The following is a 23,626-nucleotide window of genomic DNA, read 5'->3' as shown; positions in this document are numbered from 1 at the left end:
CTGCCTGGCCTGCTGTGCTTTGACCAGCAACACATTTTCAGCTAATTAAACAGTGTGATCTAGATATAGAAGATGATTCAAGCATCTTAACACAACCATCAAAACAATTCTGACCTCAGTCTTTATTAACTGTTACTTTCCACCTTCTTTCTCTTCATTGCTAAGACTTTTATTTAATGACACCTTTCTCAATCCCAGATGTGAATCTCTGACAAGTCATAGAGTCAGGGAGATGTACAGCATGGAAATAAACCCTTTGGTCCAACTTGTCCATGCTGACCAGATATCCTAAATTAATCTAGGTCCATTTGCTAGCACTTGGCTCATATCCATCTAAATCCTTCCTATTCATGCACCCAGCCAGATATATTTTAATCTTACAATTGTACCAACCTTCACCACTTCCTCATTTCATACACGCACCACCTCCACATGAAAAAGTTGTGTCTTGGATCCCTTTTATATCTTTCCCCTCTCACCTTAAACCTTTGCCCTATAATTTTGGATTTCCTAACCATGGGGAAAAGATTTTGACTGTTCACCCTGTCCATGCCCTCATGATTTTATATACCTCTATAAGATTCCTTCAGCCTCTGATGCTCCAGGGAAAACAGCCCCAGCCTATTCAGCCTCTCCCAATAGCTCAAACCCTCCAACCCTGGTAGAATCCTTGTAAATCTTTACAGAACCATCTCACTGGTGGCCTAAACCATTTCAGGTTTAACAACTTGAAGATTTCTAACCAAACACGTTGGCCATCGAAACGGCACAGAATAGAAACCATTTTTACTGTGGTAACTATTTCCCAGAGCTGAACTGAAAAACGTTGGTTCTCCTGCTAGTCAAAAGATCGGTACTCCTTTTGAACTGAATTCCTTGTTCTCCTGAATTAAAGTTTTCACTTGGTTTGGTTCCGAAGTCAAACCTAAAGTTATTGGACTTAATGAGTTTGCACAGTGTGTCATGAACCCAATGGTATAAATATTTTACTAACAAACTCAACAAGGATTTTCCTAGACATGTGACTGCAGTCACCAGCTTACTTGTAACTATTCCACTGTTCTCAATGATTTTTTGATCTGTCTTAAGAAAATCTTCCACAGAACTACCCCAAATCATTGGCCTCCATTTTAAATCCAAGTCCCAAAAGCGTAAAGTTTATTAAATACATTTATTCCAAGCTAAACAGGAAAACTGAAACCATTAGATATGGTAAGGAGCACGATAGCGAGTGAATCAACATCAGCATTCATCAGCAGCTTACATATATGTAACGCTTTTAACAAAATAAAACATATCACAGCACTTCACAGAACCTTATGTAGGAAAGCATGGCAGTTAGCACGATATTGATCAAAATAGTAAGTTTTCTTAGCAGGGATTTAAAGGAGGAAAACAAGACGTTGTGATTTTGGTGGGAAGTCCAGAACCTATGATCAAGGTAATTGAGGGCATGGCTGTGAATGGTGGTGTGAATAAAAAATGTGCATGGAAAATCAGAATGAGATGATTGCAGGTATCTCATAGAGACTTTGGTCTGGATTATGAAGATAGGGAGGTGTGAACCATGAAAGAATTTGAAAACAAGGAAAGAGATGGTAACATTTGTATGTTCTTTGACTTGGTCCAATGAACACAAAGGTGATAAGTGAATGCTTTAGAGCTGAATGAATTAAGCTAAGGGTAACAAATTGACAATAACCTCGGGTTTGCAGAAGCAGAATGTGGGACACAACCGCATGGGTACTGGGGTCATCAAGCACAAAGGTGAAAAATTAGTGAATGGGAATTTCAACAGCAGATTAACTAAAACAGAGAAGACAGCTGATGATGCAGAATTGGAAATAGACAGTTTTCATGAGGCTGGAAGCTCATCTCTGGGTGAAATATGAAAACAAGATTGTAAGTAGATTGGTTGAATCTCACACTGTTACCAGACAGAGAGATGGATAGCTGGTGAATGGAATTTGGAGCAGATGCTGAAAGCATATCTTTGATCAATCTTCTGAAAATAAAATGAGAGAACATTTCTGTTCATCCCATACAGGATGTCAAATAAGTAATCTGATAGTTTGAGAACAGTGAGGTGACGAGGAAGCTGGTGGTGAGGTAGAGCTGTATGTTGTTGGTTTATGTATATAGACTGTGCTTTTAGCCCATGTTACAGAAAGGCAACATCTCAGTAAGAAATAGGAGGAAGTCCAAGGATGAATTCCTTGAGTCATCAGAGGTAATGGTACAGGAACATGAAGAGAGGTAAGTGATACTCTGGAATGGAATTAAAAAGTGCGAGAGAAACTCAGCAGATATATCAGACTTGAAACATAACTCTGTTTCTCTCTCCACATCATGCTGCCAGAACTGCTGAGTTTCTCCAGCTCTTTCTGGTTTTATTTCAGATCTCCAGCATCCACAGTATTTCGCTTTTACTTGAGTGATTCTCTGAATGCATGTAGCTAGGTAAGAAAGAAACAGCAAAGAGCAGGTCCAGCAGGTTGGAAGACAGCAGAGAGACTTTGCTGAACAATGATGTGGAAACCATGTCAAAGTTGCTCGAGAGAGTAAAGAGGAAATATTAACAAGGAGTAGAGTCATAGAGATGTACAGCGTGGGAACAGATCCTCTGGTCCAATTCGTCTATGCTGACCAGATACCCCACCCAATCTAGTCCCACCTGCCAGCACCCAGCCCATATCCCTCCAAACCCTCCCTATTCATTTACCCATCCAAATGCCTCTTAAATGTTGCAATTGTACCAGCCTCCACCACTTCCTCTGGCAGCTCATTCCATACACGTACTACCCTCTCTGTGAGAACGTTGCCCCATAGGTCTCTTTTACATCTTTCCCCTCTCACCCTAAATCTATGCCCCCTAGTTCTGGACTCCCCGACCACAGGGGAGTCCATTTACACTATTTACTCTATCCATACCCCTCATAATTTTGTAAACCTCTATAAGGTCACCCCTCAGCCTCCAACACTCCCGAGAAAACAGCCCAAGCCTGTTCAGCCTCTCCCTATAGCTCAAATCCTCCAACCCTGGCAACATCCATGGAAATCTTTTCTGAACCCTTTCAAGTTTTACAACATCTTTCCAATAGGAAGGAGACCAGAATTGTACACAGTATTCCAACAGTGGCCTAACCAATGTCCTGTACAGCTGCAACATGATCTCCCAACTCCTGTACTCAGTACTCTGACCAATAAAGGAAAGCATACCAACGCCTTCTTCACTATCCTATCTACCTGCGACTCCACTTTCAAGGAGCTATGAACCTGCACTCCAAGGTCTCATTGTTCAGCTACACTCCCTAGGACCTCACCATTAAGTGAATAAGTCCTGCTAAGATTTGCTTTCCCAAAATGCAGCACCTTGCATTTGTCTGAATTCAACTCCATCTGCCACTTCTCAGCCCATTGGCCCATCTGGTCAAGGTCCTGTTGTAATCTGAGGTAACCCTCTTTGCTGTCCACTACACCTCCAATTTTGGTGTCATCTGCAAATGTACTAATTGTACCTCTTATGCTCACATCCAAATCATTTATGTAAATGACAAAAAGTAGAGGACCCAGCACCGATCCTTGTGGCACTCCACTGGTCATGGGCCTCCAGTCTGAAATACAATCCTCCACCATCATCCTCTGTCTTCTACCTTTGAGCCAGTTCTGTATCTAAATGGCTAGTTCTCCCAGTATTCCATGAGATCTAACCTTGCTCATCAGTTTCCCATGGGAAACCTTGTCGAACACCTTACTGAAGTCCATATAGATCACATCTACTACTCTGCCCTCATCAATCCTCCTTATTACTTCTTCAAATAACCTTGCCATAATAGTGTGAGTTCAGAAAGCAGTAGCATCCAGTGAGCAGTTGCTTTGAAGTGATTCAGAGATAAGATCTACAGCACTGTAGCCCAAACAAATACTCTGAGCTGCACCCATTTTCACCTGATAACACGGGAGGCAAGATTGGTGGATTTCAGCCGTAATATTTGGTACATCTGGTTTCAAATTGACAGCTTGTGTCTGAGAACTTCAATTTGATAAATCTGTCCCATTTATATACTTGCTTTATATCAAAGCACCTGTACGCAACATTGAAATATGAGCAATCTTAACAATGACTCTGTGATTGTAAGCTTTAACTGTTTCCTAACTAGTCAGAATGTCTTTGCGTGTGATGTCACAAAATATTGGTCAAATTTAACTGATGTACAACAGTAGGTTTTAGACAATGAATGTCTTAAGTTTAGCTAATTAAGTGTTCTCTGGTGGTATCCAATGAAATTATTACAAAATGCTTTTTGTATGGAATTTACCTCTTTGTTATTTCAGCATTTTATACATCTAATGCAAATACAGTTTGCTATCTCCAATGATGTTGCTTGTCAAGTTAGTGTATGCTGTTAGTCAGTAGTCCAATGAATATCCTTTTCCATTGAGTGGCCATGCATTAATTATTGGCACTAACATGGTAACATGAACCTTTTTGAGAACTCCTTTCATGGACCTTACCTGTTGTACACCTCCAACCTGTTTAATATTGGCCATCTATTTTAATACTCTTTTTTTCATGACTGAATCTTGTTAGCTGACTATCTTTGGTAGAAATTCAGTCGCCATTGATTGGCTCTCTGGAACATTTTCCCTATATTCAAAGAATGACCAAGATTCAAAAACATTTCACTAGCTGTGAGATGTTTTGGACCAAGCCAAGAAATCAATTTCACCTTGTATTATCTTTCCCCAATGTCAAAACCTCGACAATGATGACTTTGCCTGTTTTTTTCCTCCAGTTCCTACTCAGTATGCTTTCTCCTCAACCCTTTTTAAGAAATATCTTGGATTGTTTGGGGCATGACTGTGAATGAATACATTAGCATTGACCCGAGATTGAAATGGACCAGCTGTATAAATATTGATTAATTTATTGTTGTGACGTGTACCGAGAGACAGTGAAAAGTGTTATTTTGTGTGCTATGCAGGCAGGTCATACCACATAAGGCACATTAGGCTAGCAGAACAGAATGCAGAATACAATGTTGCAGCCACAGAGCAAGTGTAGAGTGAATAACATTGACATTTGAGGTCCATTCAAGTCTGAAAACAGCAAGGAAGAAGCTGATTTGAATCACACATTCGTATGTGTATTCAAACTTTTATAATCTTCTGACCAAAGGAAGAGGGTGGAAGAAAATAGAACTGGGGTTACAGGGGTCTTTTATTATGGTGAATGCTTTCCCAAGGCAGCAGGAAGTATAAATGGAGTCAATGGATGGAAGGCTGGTTTGTTTGATGGACTGGGCTGTGTTCACGACTCTCTGCAGTTTCTTGTGGTCTTGGGAAGAGCAGTTTCCAATCCATAAGCACTCAATCTCTTTCTTGTATTTTGTCCCAAGTTATTTGAGCTCCTACAACAGTGATGTTGTCAGCAAACCTGTAAATGGAGTTGAGGCAGAAATTGGCCATAGACTTAAGTGTATAAGGAATAGAGAAGGGGGATGGGTACACAGTCTTGCGGAGTGCCAGTGTTGAGGATTATGGTGGAGGAGGTGTTGTCGCCTATTCTTACTGATTGTTGTCTATGGGTCACAAGGTTGAAATCCAGCTACAGATGGGGAGCTGAGACCGTATGTCTCAGAGTTTCAAGATGAGTTTGTTTGGAATTATGGCGTTGAAGGTGGAATTTCAGTCAATAAGTAGGTGCCTGACATAGGTATCCTTGTTATCCAGATGTTCCAGGGATGAGTGAAGGGCAAAGGAGATGGTGTCTGTTGGGATGTGTTGCACCACATGTGAATTGCAAAGGCAATCTGGTCAGTTGGAGTTGGTGAGAGCCATGTCTAACCTCTCAAAGCCCGTCATAATTATGGAGGTCAGAGCCACTGGGCACGAGTCATTGAGCCACACTTCCTGCAGCCAGTAATTCAACTCTAATCTCCCCAGTGCCTACCCATCAAATACAAGGTACAAGTCAGGAGTGTGATAGAATAGTGTCCAATTGCCAGGATAGATGCAGTGCCAACAGCATTCAATAAACTCAACACTATGGAGGACAAAGCGGCCCACTTAATTGGCACCAACTCCATTAACTTCAACATTCACGCCCTCCACCATTCTGACACAGTGGCAGCAGAGTGTACGTTTTCCAAGAGGCGCTTCAGAAACTCATCAAGACTCCCTTACCAGCACCTCCCATATCCATGGTCTCCAACACTGTCCATTTGATTAACCCTTAGAATACTGCATTATACACGAAACCATAATACATTTATAATTATCTTTCAAACCCTACCAAATGAATAATGAAAACCATTTTCAAAGCCAGGGTCTTGTTTTGCCCTCTCCAGGAATTAAAAAGGGACAAGCATATTGGACCTGGTGTGTTTTTTTTGTTGTTTACAGATATTAATAATCATCTTCCCGTTTAACATATGTATATGTTTGCTTCAAAGGTTGTCCTGAAAATGCAACTGCTACAGATTGTTTAAATCCATTTGGCGCATTTGAAGGCTGCATGCGGCTTATATTGATTGACAACCAAGCAGTGGATCTAATTCTGGTGCAACAAGGCTTACAGGGGAACTTCTCTGACCTCCACATTGACATATGCGGTATTCAAGACAGGTAATTGCATACCCTTCTACAGTGACAAACAGCTAAATTGAATGCAACATCTCCTTTTGTGCGAGTGATTTATAGTAGCTAAATGCTTGCTTCTTTTGGATTCTTCCGGGCTCTGAGGCTGCATGCTTGGTGGCAAGGTGGAATATTGCCCTGTATTTCAAAGGAAATGAAGTATAAAAGGAGAGAGCTTGTACAGAAATTATACTTAACGTACAAGTCAGACCACAGCTGGATGATTGTGAACAGTTTTGGGCCCCCTATCTAAAGAATGATATACTGGCATGAGAGCCAGTCCAGAGAAGGTTCACTCAATTCATACCAGGTGTGGAGTCCTATCCTGTGAGGAGAGGTTGAGTAGGTTGAGCCTTCCGTCACTGGAATTTAGAAGAATGAGATGTGACCTTATTGAAAAATGCAATACTCTTAAAGAACATGACAGGGTAAATGCAGAAGGGTTTTTTCCCACTTACTGAAGAGTCAAGGACCAGAGGATTTGCTCTCAGAATAAAAGGCCATATATTTAAGAAATAGATGATAATTTTCTTCTCTCAGAGGGTATTGAATCTGTGGAATTCTTCCTCGCAAAGGACTGTTAGGCCTGGGTCATTAAGTGTATTGAAGGGTGAGATTGATAGAGTTTTCATCAGTGAGAATCAAGGGTTATGGGAGAAGGCAGGAAAGACAAGTGAGGATTATCAGATCAACTGTGTTCACCCAGCTGAATGGAGGAACAGACTTGATGGGTTGAATGGCTTGCTGCTCCTATGTGTTATGGTATCATGATGGGAAGCCTAAACTCTACCACCTTCCAGTCTTTGCCCAAATGAAGTTTTTGCACTGTTGCCAGTTGAAGTCTTAAAGTGGTCAATTAAGGATCACAAAAGAGCCTCACCCCCCTGAGCATACATTTATCAACTGCGGGCAGGGTGTAAAGGAATGGGCCTACGCAACGGGTTAACCAGTGTGGACAGGTTGTCAGTTTGTGAAGGCGAAGGTGAGGACTGCAAATGCTGAAGATCATAGTCGAGAGTGCAGTGTTGGAAAAGCACAGCCGGTCAGGCAGCATCCAAGGGGCAGGAGAGTTGATGTTATGGGCAAAAGCTGAACAGATCCCTGATGAAGGGATTTTGCCCAGAACGTCGACTCTTCTGCTGCTTGAATGTTACCAGACTGGCTGCTGTTTTCCAGCACCACACTCTCGATTGCCAGTTTGGGAAGTCTATCAGTTTGCTCGCATCAATGCACAGTAAGGATGAACCTGGGACAGGGGTTTGGCTATTGGAAGCCGTCTACCTGCCCATACTTCTGACCCCAACATGTCCCACCCCACAAGATACCACCCCTTCCCTGTCAAATGAGATTGACTGCCCTCTGACCAATCCTCCATCCTAGATATTCGGAGAAGTTTAGTACTGGCAGCAGCCACAATGCCTGCTGTGGCGCCACTGAGTAAGGCAGCTGCTCGCTTCAAACTGTTGATCAGGATTTCCTGGTCTAGATCTCGAATTCTGGTAGAAAGCCTACTAACAATCAATCTGCTCCCTGATTGCTGGAAGATCCAGTGAGCTTTCTTATCTGCACTGCTGTGGGTTCTCCATCTTCAAACTCTTCCACTTTCAAATCGAGTCCAACAATGGCGAGAGCTGACCTGTAAACTTTTCTCTTTCCTGTAAACTGTCAGAATATTGAGCTGGGAACAATGTTATAGTGGTTTCAAATTGTTCTATGACTCATTTAATTGATTGATACTCCACCTTCCATATAATTCATCAAAGCTCCTTTAACAATATCTTCCCAATCACTTCCATTTAGAAGAACATGGGCAGCAGAAACAAGGGAACACTACCACCTGCAAGCTCGTCTTCCAGCCACTCACCATCCTAACTTCGAAACATACTGCCCTTCCTTTGAGGATATTGAGTCAAAATCCTTGGATTTCCTTTTTAATGGGATTGCCCTGTGGCACCTTGGCTGCAGCACTTCAACAGGCTTAATTGAATTCACAAGTTTTTGGAGTGTTACTCCTTTGCCAGGTGACGTGATGAAGGAACAATGCTCCAAAGCTTGTGATTTCAAATGGAACTGCTGGTCTATAACCTGGTGTCATGTTACCTTTAACTTAGACCACCCCCCCCCCCCCCCCCCCCCCCCACCCCCCCCCCCCCCCCCCCCCCCCCCCCCAAACCCCGTCCAACATCAGCACCTCCACATCACAGTTCAAAAAAGGTAGCTCACCAACATTTTCTCAGCTAGGCACAGACAATAAATGCTTACCTTTGAGTGATGCTCATATCCCATTAGAGAAAATAAAAAAAGACACTGCACAAACACACCATGAGCCTTGAGTCATAAACAGTACAGCAACTGGCAAAGCAATTCTTTCGGTATCAGAGCACACCATCAGCTGCTCACCTTTGAGCCTTTCAGAACACAGCTTGAAGGTTCTGGTATAAATTTCTGCTGAGTTGCAGTTCCCCACAGTTTGTCATGTTTTGTCAGCCTGCTGTGTTGCCCATCTTTCAGACTGTCAGGGAGATCATGACAAATTCTGATTCTGTTATTGTCAAGGGTCATATCTGTGCACTTTTCTCAGGGTGCACTGGATCAGCACGAGGAGGTGAGCTTCATATTTTTTGGTTTTCCCAGTCCTCTCACTGTGAGGTATCATGGTGGCTTAGTGGTAGCAATGCTGCCTCACAGTACCACAGACCCAAGTTTGATTCCAGCCTCGGATGATTGTGTCAAGTTTACACGTTCTCCCCCTGTCCCTCTGGGTGTTCCAGTTTTCTCCCACAATCAAGATGTGCAGGTTAGGGGAATTGGCCATGCATAATTGCCCAGAATGTTCAGGGATGTGTAGGGTAGGTGTATAAGTCAGAGGCATTTGCAGAGTAATGGGGAATGGGTTTGGGTGGGATACTCTTCAGAAGATTGATGTGGACTTGTTGTGCCAAAGGGACTGTTTTCACACTGTAGGGATCCTATGATTCTTTCTTGAACTGGATTAATCCAATTATAGTATGTCCATAACCTCCCTATATGATTCTAATTCAATGAAAACATATGTATGTGAATGTAAGACCATGTAATAGTTCTCTGAATTGGATGTATGCGACACACTGTTGCACGATTCAAATTCGGTGTGAGGGTGTGAGACATTGTGTGACCTCTATGTCTCCAGCTGAGCTTTGAGTCATGCTGTACCATTTGTTTGCTTTTCTTGAAATTGTACTGTGCATTAAATTGGAGATTGGCTGATTCTCAGGCTCCAGACATAGAGTCATAGAGACCTTTCTGACCAACTCGTCCATGCTGACCAAATATCCTAAATTAATCGAGTCCCATTTGCCAGCACTTGGCCTGTATCCTTCTAAACACTTCCTATTCATATAACAATCTAGATGCCTTGGAAATGTTGTAATTGTGACAACCTCCATCACTTCCTCTGGCAGCTCATTCCGTTCATGCACCACCCTCTCCATGCAGCTGGTGTTGACAATATATTCAAGATTTTTTATTATATGTACAATACCAGAAAGCAACTATTATATGTTAATGATAACGATAATAAGTTGTTGAGTGTCTTTGGAAAATGATATACATCCAAGTGCTATATACATACAGTGAGTATGGCCACAGTTTTGCTTCACCCTTAGACAGGGTCGTTACAAAGGCACTCTTGCCTTAATTGCTCAGTCCTTTGATTACAAGAATTGGGAAGTCATGCTGAGGTTTTACAGGACATTGGTGAGGCCTCTTCTAGTGTACTGTATCCAGTTCTGGTCACTCAGTTATAGGAAGGACATTATTCAGCTGGAGAGTGTTCAGAAGAGATTTACCAGGATGTTGCCGTGAATGGAAGGTTGAAGTTACAAAGGAAGGCTGGTTAGGCTGGGACTTTTTTCACTGGCGTGAGGGAGGTTGAGAGGTAACTTTATAGAGTTTTGTAATGTCTTGAAGGTTGTAGATAGGTTTAATGGTAGGTGTCTTTTCTGTAGAATGCAGGATCTCACGACTGGGGGCACATTCTTAAGGTGAGAGGAGAGATATTTAAAAAAGACATGAGAGGCGAAATTTTAACACAGAGGGTGATTTGCATGTGGAATGGATTTCCTGAGGAAGTGGTAGATTTGGGCAGAATTGCAATGTTTAAAAGACACTTAGGTAAACACATGAATAGGGGTTGTTTGGATAGATTTGGGCCAGGAGCAGGCAGATGGGATTATTCATGAATTGCTCTTCTACTAATAACTGTTGTTCTTCGATGATTTTTGGTGCATCCAGACTATAGTTATGTGGAGAAACTTTGAAGCTGATGTACATTGCTGGCATTCAACAAGTGGCAACACAACGGTAGTCTGCAATTGTGTTTTGTATCAATAACGCAACTGTATTTCATGGCCTCTCGATAGAACTGTGGGAAACCATTATCAGCGAGGGCTTGGGTTTGATGATGGGAGGTTTATCGAATGTCACAGGCTCTGAATAGAATTTTGAACACCGCAGAAAAGTGAAGAATTTTAGGGAAAGCATTCTTTGACTGAGAATTCTGCATCCAGAAAAGGAGCAAATGAAAGAAAAGCAAAAGAAAGGAAAAGAGAAACAGGACGTGAGTTAGAACTGGACCAGGTGGTGAAATTGAAATGGAATTAAGCCATGGAGCAGGTAGTACAGGGAAGGCAGAATATGGATTGGAGCGGACATTTATCAGAATTTACTAATAACAGTTTTGTTTGATAGAATCATAATATTTATCGCAGGAGGAAGATCATTTGGTCCATTGTAGCCATTCTAATACACTCATTGCTATCCAGCCTACCACGAGTTTCCAGATCATGGTTCATTCTGTTCAAGGTAACATTATGACAAAGATGTATTGAAAAACGTAAAAAGTAAGGAGGATTTCAGGCTATATCATCCTTTCATGCACCTCTGGGAGAAACTAATTCCCCTCAAAACTTCCTACTTCTTCCCCTAAATCTGTTCCTCTCACTTATTGAGGCCTCAAGGAAGGAGGATCGACTCCTTCGAGAGCTTCTCATCATTTTATACACTCCAATTTGTTCTCCTCTTAGCTTACATCATTTAAACAGAAAACTCGAAACTTTGCCATCTTTCTTCATGACTAAAGTTCTCCAGTTCAGGCAACATCCATGTAAATTTCCTGTGTCACATCTCTAGCATAATCACATACTTCAAATATTGCAGTGACCGCAGCTGTAAGATTGAGTGCCGCCAAACATGAGCTATGATATCACACTGAAACCTTCTAGCAGTTTTGAAGAATGTCGCCTAAGATTCTTGTTAACAGACAAGGAAGAAACAGTGAATCTGCTTGAGCAAATATATGTAGACAACCCTTTATCCAAAATCCAAAAAGCTCCAAAATCCGAAGGTTTTGTTCTGAAGTTTTTATCTCATCAACAAGGTTGATTGGCATGCAAACAGTTAACCCAACCCCACACCCACTCGATGCATGTCACTCAGATGCGACGTGAGGGGTGCTGTGATCCAGCACTGGCAGGCCTCAATTCTGTCTCAGGACCTGTGACTCATAGTGAGTCTGCTGTTCGGTAAGATTTTTTAAAATTTCACCGTTGAACTGTCACTTATTACGAAACTTGAAAAGTTCCGAATTCCGAAAACCATCTGGTCCCAAGTGTTTCAGATAAATGATTGTGTACCTGTATTGACTCTTGGGCACCATCCTACTTTTTGACAAATGACATGAGTCCTGTAAGTGGAAGGTGGGATCTTGGTTTGAGGTCGAGCCTAAAGGATAGCACCTCCAATACATCATGCTCTCTGTGGTGACTGGAATGTCAGTCTACATATTATGAGCTCCGGCTTTGTTGGGAAGCTCTAACCCATCAGGTCTCCGTGAAGCAAGAATACAACATATGAAGGGATCTGATTGGCACAGTGTGTGGTGTGATTCACTGCACTGTTGTGCTTTTACTGAACATTTTCTGGCATCGTCATATTGCACTTAATAAAATACAATTTAAATTACTGTAAATAAGCCTTATTTTACATCCATATATCATATACAGCATGAAGAAAGAACATTAAATAGCAAACTCCTCCATTGCCTAAGAATATCTCAAAGTGTTTTATATTCTATTGCTAAGGATGGATAAATTAGACTTCAGTGAATGTTCACATTCTTTTCTAGCACAGGTCAATATCTCTCTCCAATTAAAATGTAGTTAACTGATTCACTAGAATCAAACTGCGTGCCCTGGAGATGTAAGATGTTAACCTGAGACTATGGTTAATGATGTTCTGGATCATAAGACTATAAGCCATAAGAGCAGAAATTTGGCCATTCAGCACATTGAGTTTGCTCTGCCATTCAATCATGGCTGATAAGTTTCTCAACCTTATTCTCCTACCTTCTCCCTGTAATCCTTGATCCCCTTGATACTCAAGAACCTATCTTAAATATACTCAATGGCCTGGCCTCCACAGCCTTCTGTGGCAAAGAATTCTATTGATTCACCACTCTCTGGCTGAAGACGTTTCTCCTTATCTCCATTCTAAAAGGTCTTCCTTTGCTCTAAGGCTGTGCATTCGGGTCCTCGTCTCTCCTGGCAACAGCTGTCACAAATGTTGGGGATATCTTTTTTCAGTTTTCAGCATTTTCATGTTTCTGCAATTTGTGCTGTCACTGGGTTCTTTGTCCTTCCTGTGGGGAGAGCCTTGCAGCATTTTAGTTTGTTCATGGTGTGTGGGCATTGCTGGCAAGACCAGTATTTACTGTCCATCCTTAATTCAATTCATTATCCAGGATGTCATTGTAGTGCAATACTGAAGGAGTACTGAAACATAAGTATTTTGGTGAAAATTAAGAAAGTGGAGTTGAAGTAGGAGATACACCTCACTGAGCCGTCATGCATCATTCAGCACCAAAATACTCAACACTGTCATATTCTGTAATAGAACCCTCTACACACATCTGGTAATGGGCATTGTAGACCTTTCTTGTTGCCACTCAATTGAATGTATCGATCTTTCACATAACTGGTAATGCTTAGTTCAACAGCTCTTCCCTGGTTTCCTGTCCTTGCAAACATTTTACCCCACTCAGCTGCCAACTGATAAAAATTCACCAATTGGTTGAAACACTCATGTTGCATTTCATTTAACTATTCCATGATAACCTTCCATTCTGTCACCCAAACTTGAGCAAGGCCTACCAGCAGTCCTCCTTTAGATCAAAGAGTGGGAAACATATCAAGCATGTGTCAATTCCTTTATAGTGAACACCTTGTATCACCTGGCAGAGTATGAATTACTACGGTGAGTATACTCCTCTATAAACAGGTTCAGGAAAAACCAGGGTCACGCTGCAGCCAACGCCCATCACTGAGCATCAATAAACTTGTAGAAAGATGCAAGAAATGCACCTTAAACTCAAGAAATGAAGAGGACAGATTTGCATTCACTAAATAAATAGGTAACACCATTTAATGAGATGATGGTGAAGTTCTCGCAGAAGTTGACACCACTGTCATTGGCACATTGAGCCGGGAAGTTGTTTACCTTCTAATAGCTCCAGTGGTTCTGTTCTGAAGAAGGGCCGCTAGACCCAAAACATTAACTCTGCTTTCTCTCCACAAATCCTTTCAGATCTGCTGAGTTTTTCCAGCAAGTTCTGATTTTGTTTCCAATAGTTGCGCCAGGACCATCTAAAAGAGTTGCTTGAATAGACTAGTCAAATATTCTGAAGAAGGGCTCATGCCCGAAAAGTCGATTCTCCTGCTCTTTGGATGCTGCCTGACCTGCTGCGCTTTTCCAGCAACACATTTTCAGCGCTAGTCAAATATTCTGTCAAATAAAACTTATAAAAAAGGATTGATTTTGATACCACAAAATGACTGCTCCACTCATGCAAATCATTCATTTCACTTTGGAAACATTTGATGTATCTAATACTTTGAGTTATTTAAAGACCTCGTAAGGTGCAGGGTTATTGAAAACATTTGCATTTCTTCTCTCAATTGCTCTTTTTTGGGATTCATTTCCTTGATGTATTCACAATTCTTAGAGAGAACTATAACAACATGTGCAGAATAAATCAGTTTTCAAAACCGGTTGTGAAAGTAGACAGCTGGAATTAAAATGTTTTGATGCTTTAAATAAATATGGCTGGGACTGATAGTTTTGAAATATTGCCTGATGAATGTACTGTAGTCCTTTATTACAAAGCCATTGAGCAGATCATTATGTGATGTTTTATAATGAATTGCATCATTATCTTGCAAGAACGAAATCTGGAGTGTTAGAATAGGTCGGCTGACATATTCATTATCAGTTGATTGGCTGGTGTAATTCACTCTGTAATAAAGTATTCAAGTCTTCAGAAGCCAGGACCTTCATACAGGGTGTGCTGAAACAAATGGAAAGTCATTAGTGATCTCAATCAGACAGCCTTTCACTGGATTCTGTAAACTCAAACTTCCTCCCATTTCAACCAATTTTCACGTCACTTGTCCAAAAAGGAAGGATGAGGTTGTGACCCTATCTTATTGTTGAATTGTGAGTGTGGACCTATCCCACAACTGGCCTGCATAAAGTCACCTAATTTGAGTATGCATACTGGCATCTTTTAGTTAATTTCCATGTGCAACCATTGGCTCTCATAGACCAATTGCTATGCACATCAATCAATCCACTGGAACTGTAAGACATAAGAGCTAAAGTAGACCATTCGGCCTAAAAAGTCTGTTTTTCCATTCAATGAGATCAGGACTGATTTATTAATCCTCAACTCTACCTTCCTGCCTTGTACCTATAAACTTTGATTCCCTTCGTGATTAAAGTTAATTAATGACCCAGCTTCAGCAGCTTTAGCAATTAAAAAAACGTATGTCAACTGACTACCCTCTGGAAGTATAATTCCAACTTACTTCTGCCTGAAATGGGCTACACCTTACTATAAGATGATGCACTCTGTTCCCACAAGTGACAAGACCTTCTCCATATCTATCCTGTCAAGTCAAGCAAGAATCTTGTATGTTTCAATAAGGACTCCTTTCATTCTTCTAAACTCCAATGACTACAAGTCCACCAACACAACCTCTCCATATAAGGCAATCTGTCCATACCTAGGATCAAGCTAGTGAAACATCCTGGCTTCAATGCCAGGGCATCCTTCCTTATACAATGGGATTAAAGCTGTTCACAGTGTTCCAGCTGTAGCCTGCCTGACCAGTGATTTATATAGTTTTATGCTTTGAAGTAGAGGCCAATAATCAATTTGCTTTACCTATTACCTGCTGAACTCGGATCTAACTCATTGTGACTCATGCACGAGCACCCTAAATCCCTTTGTTGTACAGCTTTCAGCAATTTCTAACCAATGCAAGGTTATGCATTTTGGAAAATCAAATTCAAATGCAAATTACAAAGTAAATGCAATGACATACAGAGGGATCTGGGCATACATGTCCTCAGATCCCTGACAGTGACAACCCAGGTGGATAAAGTGGTGAAGAAGGCATAAAACACACTTGCCTTCATCAGCCAGGGCTTCAAATATAAAAGTTGACAAGCTGTATTATAGCTGTATAAAAATTTAGTTCGGCCGCATTTGGAATATTGCTTGCTGTACTGGTCACCACACTCTCAGAAGGATGTGGATGCTTTGCAGATGGTGCAGAGAAGGTTTACCATCATGTTCCCTGGTCTGGAAGGTTTTAGTTATGAAGATGGGTGGATAAACCTGGATTGTTTTCACTGAAAAGATGGAAGGTGAGGGGCAACCTGACAGAGATCTACAAAATTATGGGAGGCATAGATAGGATGGATAATCAGAGACTTTTTCCCCCAGATGCAAGTTCAACTGCATGAGAGCACAGGTTCAAGGTGAGAAGGAGAGTGTTTAGAGGAAAAGTGCAGGGAAAGGTTTCCTCTGTGGAACACACTGCCAGTGGAGATGGTGAAAGCAGGCATGTTAGGTGTATCTTGAAAGATGCATGAATGAGAAGTGTACAAAGGAAGAGAAACCACATATGGGCAATAAGTAGCAGGCTAAATAAGGGCATGGAATCAGGGCAGGCTTGGAAGGCCAATGAACCTGTTCCTGTGCTGTATTGTTCTTTGTTCTTCAAACAATATTTAGCTCCTCTCTTCCTCCTGCCAAAGCACATTGCTCATAATTTCCCATATTGTATGCCATCTGCCAGTCTTTCTTTTCTATTCAACGTAATCTGTTTACATTTTGACTCAAGCCCAGGAAGCATCAAACAAATTGTAAAGCCTGTAGAGCATTATTTCAAAAGTATTTTGGCCAAGTGTAAATAAACTGATGAAGAAATTCTAAGTCATGGGTTATCCCAAGTAGTGTTCTGTTACTCTGCATGCACAAGCCCCTGCACTGGGGTTTCTGATTCAAACTGTTTTGGCTGGCTGAATTCCCTCTGTTTTAAAAAGTGGGGTAAACGCTAACAAATTCTTTCCAATAATCCTAGACAAACTCCATTGAGAGGAGTAACAATGAAAGAGAGAGGAAGCAATGGGCTATTGCTTTTCAGAAGATGCTAAATTATCTCCAACTCAATTCAAAAATTCTACCAAACGTTAGGCCATGTGACCTCCTCTGAACGTCCTTCAGACTGTATCACTCCATCTGAGTTCCCTGCTCCTTACCAGCTGTTGACATGTACTCAGGGCCTGTCACATTCAGTAAACCTTCAGTCATCAAACCCAAATACTTTCTCCTTAGCAAAGTGTTCCATTGTTGAAAAGTTCAAGGTATATTTATGTGGGTTCACATAATTGTTCTTCAAAAAAGTGTTTGGATTACATAACAGGAGAGATTTTTTGCTGAAGAACCAGTGCTTGGCTCTGCCCAGCTTTAATCAATGGCACTGCATATACTTTTCCATCTATCCCCAAATAATAATAGGAATTAAGAGGAACGAAAGCCTTGCATTTATGTTACACCTTTCTCAACCCTTAGACATACCAAAGCATTTGATAGTCGATGAAGTATAGTCAGTGTTGCATGATGGGAAATACAACAGCCAAATTGGATACAGCATGTTGCCGCAAACTACAACATTATGATGAGCAGATAGCCCATCTTTTGGAATGCTTACTTGAGGGAAAATCATGTCTAGGACACCAGGAATTACTCCCCTGCTCTTCTTAGAAATCTTGCAGTGAGATCTGTTTGAGAGAGAATTTTTTTTTTGAGACGTGGGCATCACCGGCTGGCCAGCATTTATATGCCATCCCTACTTGTCTTTGAACTGAGTGGCTTGCTAGGCCATTTCAGAGGGCAGTTGGGAATGGACCACATTGCCTTGGGTCTGGAGTCACATGTCAACCAGACTAGATTAGAATGGCAGACTTTCTTCCCAGACGGGTTTTTTCCCTGTCAGTCACCAATGTTTTCTTGATCATCTGTGGATTAGTAATTCCAGATTATTCTTGAATTCAACTTCCACCATCTGCCATGGCAGGATTCGAACCCAGGTCCAGAGAACATTAGCTGAGTTTCTGGATTAATAGTCAACCAATAATACCACTGGGCCCTCATTTCCCCTTGGTTTAGTATCACCTCCAATAGACGCAAGATTTAATTGTCTCTGTTATCTTAATTGGTAGTGAGTTGCCAGTTAAAACTGAACTGTCACATGTTGGAGTATAACAACAAAGAGGCAATTTTTTGGAAGCCAGTGACTAATGATCAGTTATCAGTAATTATTAATTATCAGTGATCAATCAAGTACTTTAATCCATCAGTTACTTATGGAAATATAAGGGGAGATGACCAAAACATGTCATTGGGCAAAGCAGTTTGTTTTAGGAAGGCTTTTAGAGAGAATACAGAGGAGATTTCCTTGAAAGATACCAAGAATATGGCATTCTGGTGATTGTGAATACAATGGAGAAGCTCCTTAGAGCAGACATCATTGCAGGAGAGATTTAGACGATGTGTCTACAATCGCAAAGAATAGTTGATAGAGTTGTGCGAAGGAGGAATTATTTCTAACGACAGAAGAAATAGTAACTAGAGGTCACAGATTTAATGAGAAAAGGAAATTGGAAAAATAAAAGTTCACATGGTGCCTCAGTAGTTAGCATTGCTGCCTCTCAGCGCCATGGACCTGAGTTCGGTTCCATCCTGGGCGACTATGTAGAGTTTGCACAGTATCCCCGTGTGGGTTTCCTCCAGTTCCCTCCCACAGTCCAAAGGTGTGTAGGTCAGGTGGATTGGCCATGGGAAATGCAGGGTTACAGAGATAGGGTAGGGAGGCAGGGCCAGGTAGGTTGCTCTTCAGAGTGTCAGTGTGGACTTGATGGGCCAAATGGCTTGCTTCCGCAATGTAGGGACTTTATGAAGTTGTTGCGACCTGAGATGAACTAACTAACTGAAAGAGCGGTGGAGGAAGATAAAATAATATCCTTCATTCGAGGAGAAACATTCGGAAGGGGAAATAGTTGCAGGGGAAATAAGGGCCAAGTTGTCGTAAGATTCAAGACTTTGGGACTACTGTAGGTAGAATGTTTTTGATGGTATGGACTTGATGGGCTGAAGGGCCTCTTCTGTTCTGTATAATCCTATGAAAGTTGTTCATATTGTCAGTCCATGAAAATGAGAATGGTTTCCACCGGGCACCATGACTTGTGTGTCCTCAGGTAACACAGCTTGTCAATCTTAGAGCTACAGGTCTTTGGGCAGAGATAAAGATCCTCAAGAAGGGGCTTGTTCCTGGAGCAAGAGTTCTGTCCTCTTTCCTTCCAGTTCTGTCTTTCCATCTTAGTTGTTTATATATAGTTTCCATCTGTGTTGTGACTTGTTGAATGAGGTGACGGCATGTGACACCTTTAGCATGAATTCACCCAGAGGGTTGTGAATCTACGGAATTTCCTCTGCTGCAAATGTGTTGCTGGTCAAAGCACAGCAGGCCAGGCAGCATCTCAGGAATAGAGAATTCGACGTTTCGAGCATAAGCCCTTCATCAGGAATAAGAGAGAGAGAGCCAAGCAGGCTAAGATAAAAGGTAGGGAGGAGGGACTAGGGGGAGGGGCGATGGAGGTGGGATAGGTGGAAGGAGGTCAAGGTGAGGGTGATAGGCCGGAGTGGGGTGGGGGCGGAGAGGTCAGGAAGAGAATTGCAGGTTAGGAGGGCGGTGCTGAGTTGAGGGAACCGACTGAGACAAGGTGGGGGGAGGGGAAATGAGGAAACTGGAGAAATCTGAGTTCATTCCTTGTGGTTGGAGGGTTCCCAGGCGGAAGATGAGGCGCTCCTCCTCCAGCCGTCGTGTAGTTGTGTTCTGCCGGTGGAGGAGTCCAAGGACCTGCATGTCCTCGGTGGAGTGGGAGGGAGAGTTAAAGTGTTGAGCCACGGGGTGATTGGGTTGGTTGGTTCGGGCGGCCCGGAGGTGTTCTCTGAAGCGTTCCGCAAGTAAGCGGCCTGTCTCACCAATATAGAGGAGGCCACATCGGGTGCAGCGGATGCAATAGATGATGTGTGTGGAGGTACAGGTGAACTTGTGGCGGATATGGAAGGATCCCTTGGGGCCTTGGAGAGAAGTGAGTGTGGAGGTGTGGGCGCAAGTTTTACATTTCCTGCGGTTGCAGGGGAAGGTGCCGGGGGTGGAGGTTGGGTTGGTGGGGGGTGTGGATCTGACGAGGGATTCACGAAGGGAGTGGTCCTTGCGGAACGCTGATAGGGGAGGGGAGGGAAATATATCCTTGGTGGTGGGGTCCGTTTGGAGGTGGCGGAAATGGCGGCGGATGATACGTTGTATGCGGAGGTTGGTGGGGTGGTAGGTGAGAACCAGTGGGGTTCTGTCTTCAGAGAACACCTCCGGGCCGCCCGACTTCAGAGAACACCTCCGGGCCGCCCGAACTTCAGAGAACACCTCCGGGCCGCCCAAACCAACCAACCCAATCACCCCGTGGCTCAACACTTTAACTCTCCCTCCCACTCCACCGAGGACATGCAGGTCCTTGGACTCCTCCACCGGCAGAACACAACTACACGACGGCTGGAGGAGGAGCGCCTCATCTTCCGCCTGGGAACCCTCCAACCACAAGGTATGAATTCAGATTTCTCCAGTTTCCTCATTTCCCCTCCCCCCACCTTGTCTCAGTCGGTTCCCTCAACTCAGCACCGCCCTCCTAACCTGCAATCCTCTTCCTGACCTCTCCGCCCCCACCCCACTCCGGCCTATCACCCTCACCTTGACCTCCTTCCACCTATCCCACCTCCATCGCCCCTCCCCCTAGTCCCTCCTCCCTACCTTTTATCTTAGCCTGCTTGGCTCTCTCTCTCCTATTCCTGATGAAGGGCTTATGCTCGAAACGTCGAATTCTCTATTCCTGAGATGCTGCCTGGCCTGCTGTGCTTTGACCAGCAACACATTTGCAGCTGTGATCTCCAGCATCTGCAGACCTCATTTTTTACTCTACGGAATTTCCTGCCCAGTGAAGTAGTGGAGGCTTCCTCACTGAATGTTTTTAAAGCCAAGATAGATAATTTTTTGAACAATAAAGAAATTAAGGGTTATGGTGAGAGAGTGGGTAAATGGAGCGGAGACCATGAAAAGATCACCTTATTAAATGGTGGAGCAGGCTCAAAGTTCCAGATGGCCAACTCCTGCTCCTAGTCCTTTAGTTCTGTGTTCATACATTAAAGTTAATGTATTCCCATTTCAACAAGAGAGTGGTGAGCCTGTGGAATTCTCTGCCACAGAAAGCCATGGAGACTAAAACATTGAACTTTTCCAAGAAAAAAACATAGTTTAAAGGACTAAAGGGTATGGAGCGAAAGCAGGAACAGACGACTGAGTTGGATGATCAGCCATGATTATACTGAATGACAGAGTCAACTTGAAGAGCCAATTAGGCAAAAGTGAGGACTGCAGATGCTGGAAATCAGAGTCTCGATCAGAGTGGTGCTAGAAAAGCACAGCAGGTCAGGCAGCATCCGAGGAGGAGGAAAATCAACTTTTTGCGAAAAAGCCCTTCATCAGGACTGGGACTAATTCTTTCCTATTTTGTCTGTTTCCGTGTAACTGGATGGTTTACTAGGCCATTTCAGAGAGCAGCTAAGAGTCAACCACACAGTAAGGAACAGCAGAATTTATTTCCAAAAGAATGTTATTGAAACAGGTGGGTTCTGGTGATAATCAATGATAGCTTCAGGGCGACCATTACTGAGACTATCTTTCAGTTTTTTTTCCTAATTCAATACAAATTTCTCTTTTGTCATCATGGTGGGATTCAAATCTGTCTCCAGAGTTTTAAGTTTAAGATTCATAGTTCAGAAGATGTTCCCACCTCACCACCGTCTTCCCAGTGTGAACTGCAAGTATTGCTCAGTCAGACTCTACATATTTAATTGAATGGGTTTTGATCTGTTCTATGGAAAGCATCTTGCTGGATCAGCCCTTTTAAGCAAATTCATAAAAGAAAAATGCAGTGTGTTCACAAAATCATGTTATTGACTGCCTACAAAATATTAACCTTGAACATCCATTCAAGGTAGCGCACATTAACCTCATGTCTGACACTTATGCGCATGGATTTTAATAAAGAACCTTGAAGGTAGCTTCACCAAGCCTGTTAACCTGGTCTCAAAGGTAGCTAAAGGTTTCATTCTCACTAATTAAGTAGAAAAAAAGGACATTTCCCTTGCGGTCATCTTCCTGCAGAGTCATTTTTATGACTCTCGTGTTGTTCAAACTGACTGCCAAATAGTGTTGAGATGCTTCAACCTTTCAAGTAGTATCAGTACTTCTTATCAATGCGTTTCCCCAAGCCATAGCATTATTATAAAGAACTTTTACCACATTCTTGACAGCAAGCTACTGTCATTCATTTTATTGAAGGCTCCTTCCCTCACACTATACCTTCAGATATAATTTAAATTGATTCCATGTACTTTTTTATTACGCCCAGAAATAGAAGTAATGCAATAATAAGTGAAGATTCATACACATTGTTGTTGCAATTCTGTGGATTCTTTTACTTATCTCTGCTAACCAAAAGAAAGCATTGCTATTGTTAGAATTATAGAATCGTGTAATACAGAAGAGGCTCTTCAACCCATCAAGGCCACGCTGCCTTAATTACTCCAAATCTCTACTCTGTCATATTTTCCAGAACTTGGCCAATAAGCTTGAATGTTGTGACATTTCAAATGCTATTCCCAGCACCTTGCACCAGTTATGACCTCAATTATCTTTCGAGGTACAAAAATAGAGATTGCTGGAAAAGCTCAGCAGGTCTGGCAGCATCTGTGGAGAGAAATCAGAGTTTGTGTTTTGGGTCCAGTGGCCCTTCCTCAGATTTCTGTCCACAGATGCTGCCAGATCTGCTGAGCTTTTCCAACAATCTCTGTTTTTGTTTCTAATTTACAACATCTGCAGTTCTTTGGATCCTTCCAGCTTCCCATCAACCTCTGGGTGAAGAATAGGTTAGATTCCCATCAGTGTCGAAACAGGGCCTTCAGCCCAACAAGTCCACACTGACTCTCCGAAAAGTAACCCACCCAGACCCATTTCCCTTCTGAATGATGCACCTAACACAACGGGCAATTCACCTGACCTGCACATCTTTGGATTCTGGGAGGAAACCCATGCAGACACAGGGGGAATGTACAAACTCCCCACAGACAGTCACCCAAAGCTGGAATCAAACCGGTGTCCCTGGCGCTGTGAGGCAGCAGTGCTAACCACTGACCACCGTGCCACCCATGCATAGGAATAAGGGGGAGCAGACTGAACACGGAGATGAGAAGAAATTACCTCTCTCAAAAGGTGGTGAATCTGTGGAATTCACTGCCCCAACGTGTGGCAGATGCTGGAACATTGAGCAAAGGTAAGGAGGCAATAGACGGATTTTTAATGAGTCATGGTTTGAAAGGATATGGAGAGCAGCTAAGAAAATGAAGTTGATGCTGACATGAGATCAGTCATGATTGTATTAAATGGTGGAAGAGGCTCGAGTGGTTGAAGTGCTTACTCCTGCCCCAAGT

General features: G+C 42.5%; 1 protein-coding gene across 1 annotated transcript in view; it reads left to right on the top strand.

The window, feature by feature from the left end:
• The window catches only part of LOC132817324 (contactin-associated protein-like 5), a 1,293,865-nt gene that overhangs the window by 681,061 nt on the left and 589,178 nt on the right, over positions 1-23,626 (top strand). The window contains exon 10 of the mRNA XM_060827734.1: positions 6,456-6,627. Within this exon, the coding sequence (XP_060683717.1) occupies positions 6,456-6,627 (172 nt within the window). The remainder of the gene's footprint in view (positions 1-6,455; positions 6,628-23,626) is intronic.

This window comes from Hemiscyllium ocellatum, chromosome 7, assembly GCF_020745735.1.
Source record: "Hemiscyllium ocellatum isolate sHemOce1 chromosome 7, sHemOce1.pat.X.cur, whole genome shotgun sequence".
NCBI lineage: Eukaryota > Metazoa > Chordata > Chondrichthyes > Orectolobiformes > Hemiscylliidae > Hemiscyllium > Hemiscyllium ocellatum.
Note: the sequence above shows the minus strand (reverse complement) of the source record. Positions and strands in the feature narration are given on the sequence as shown.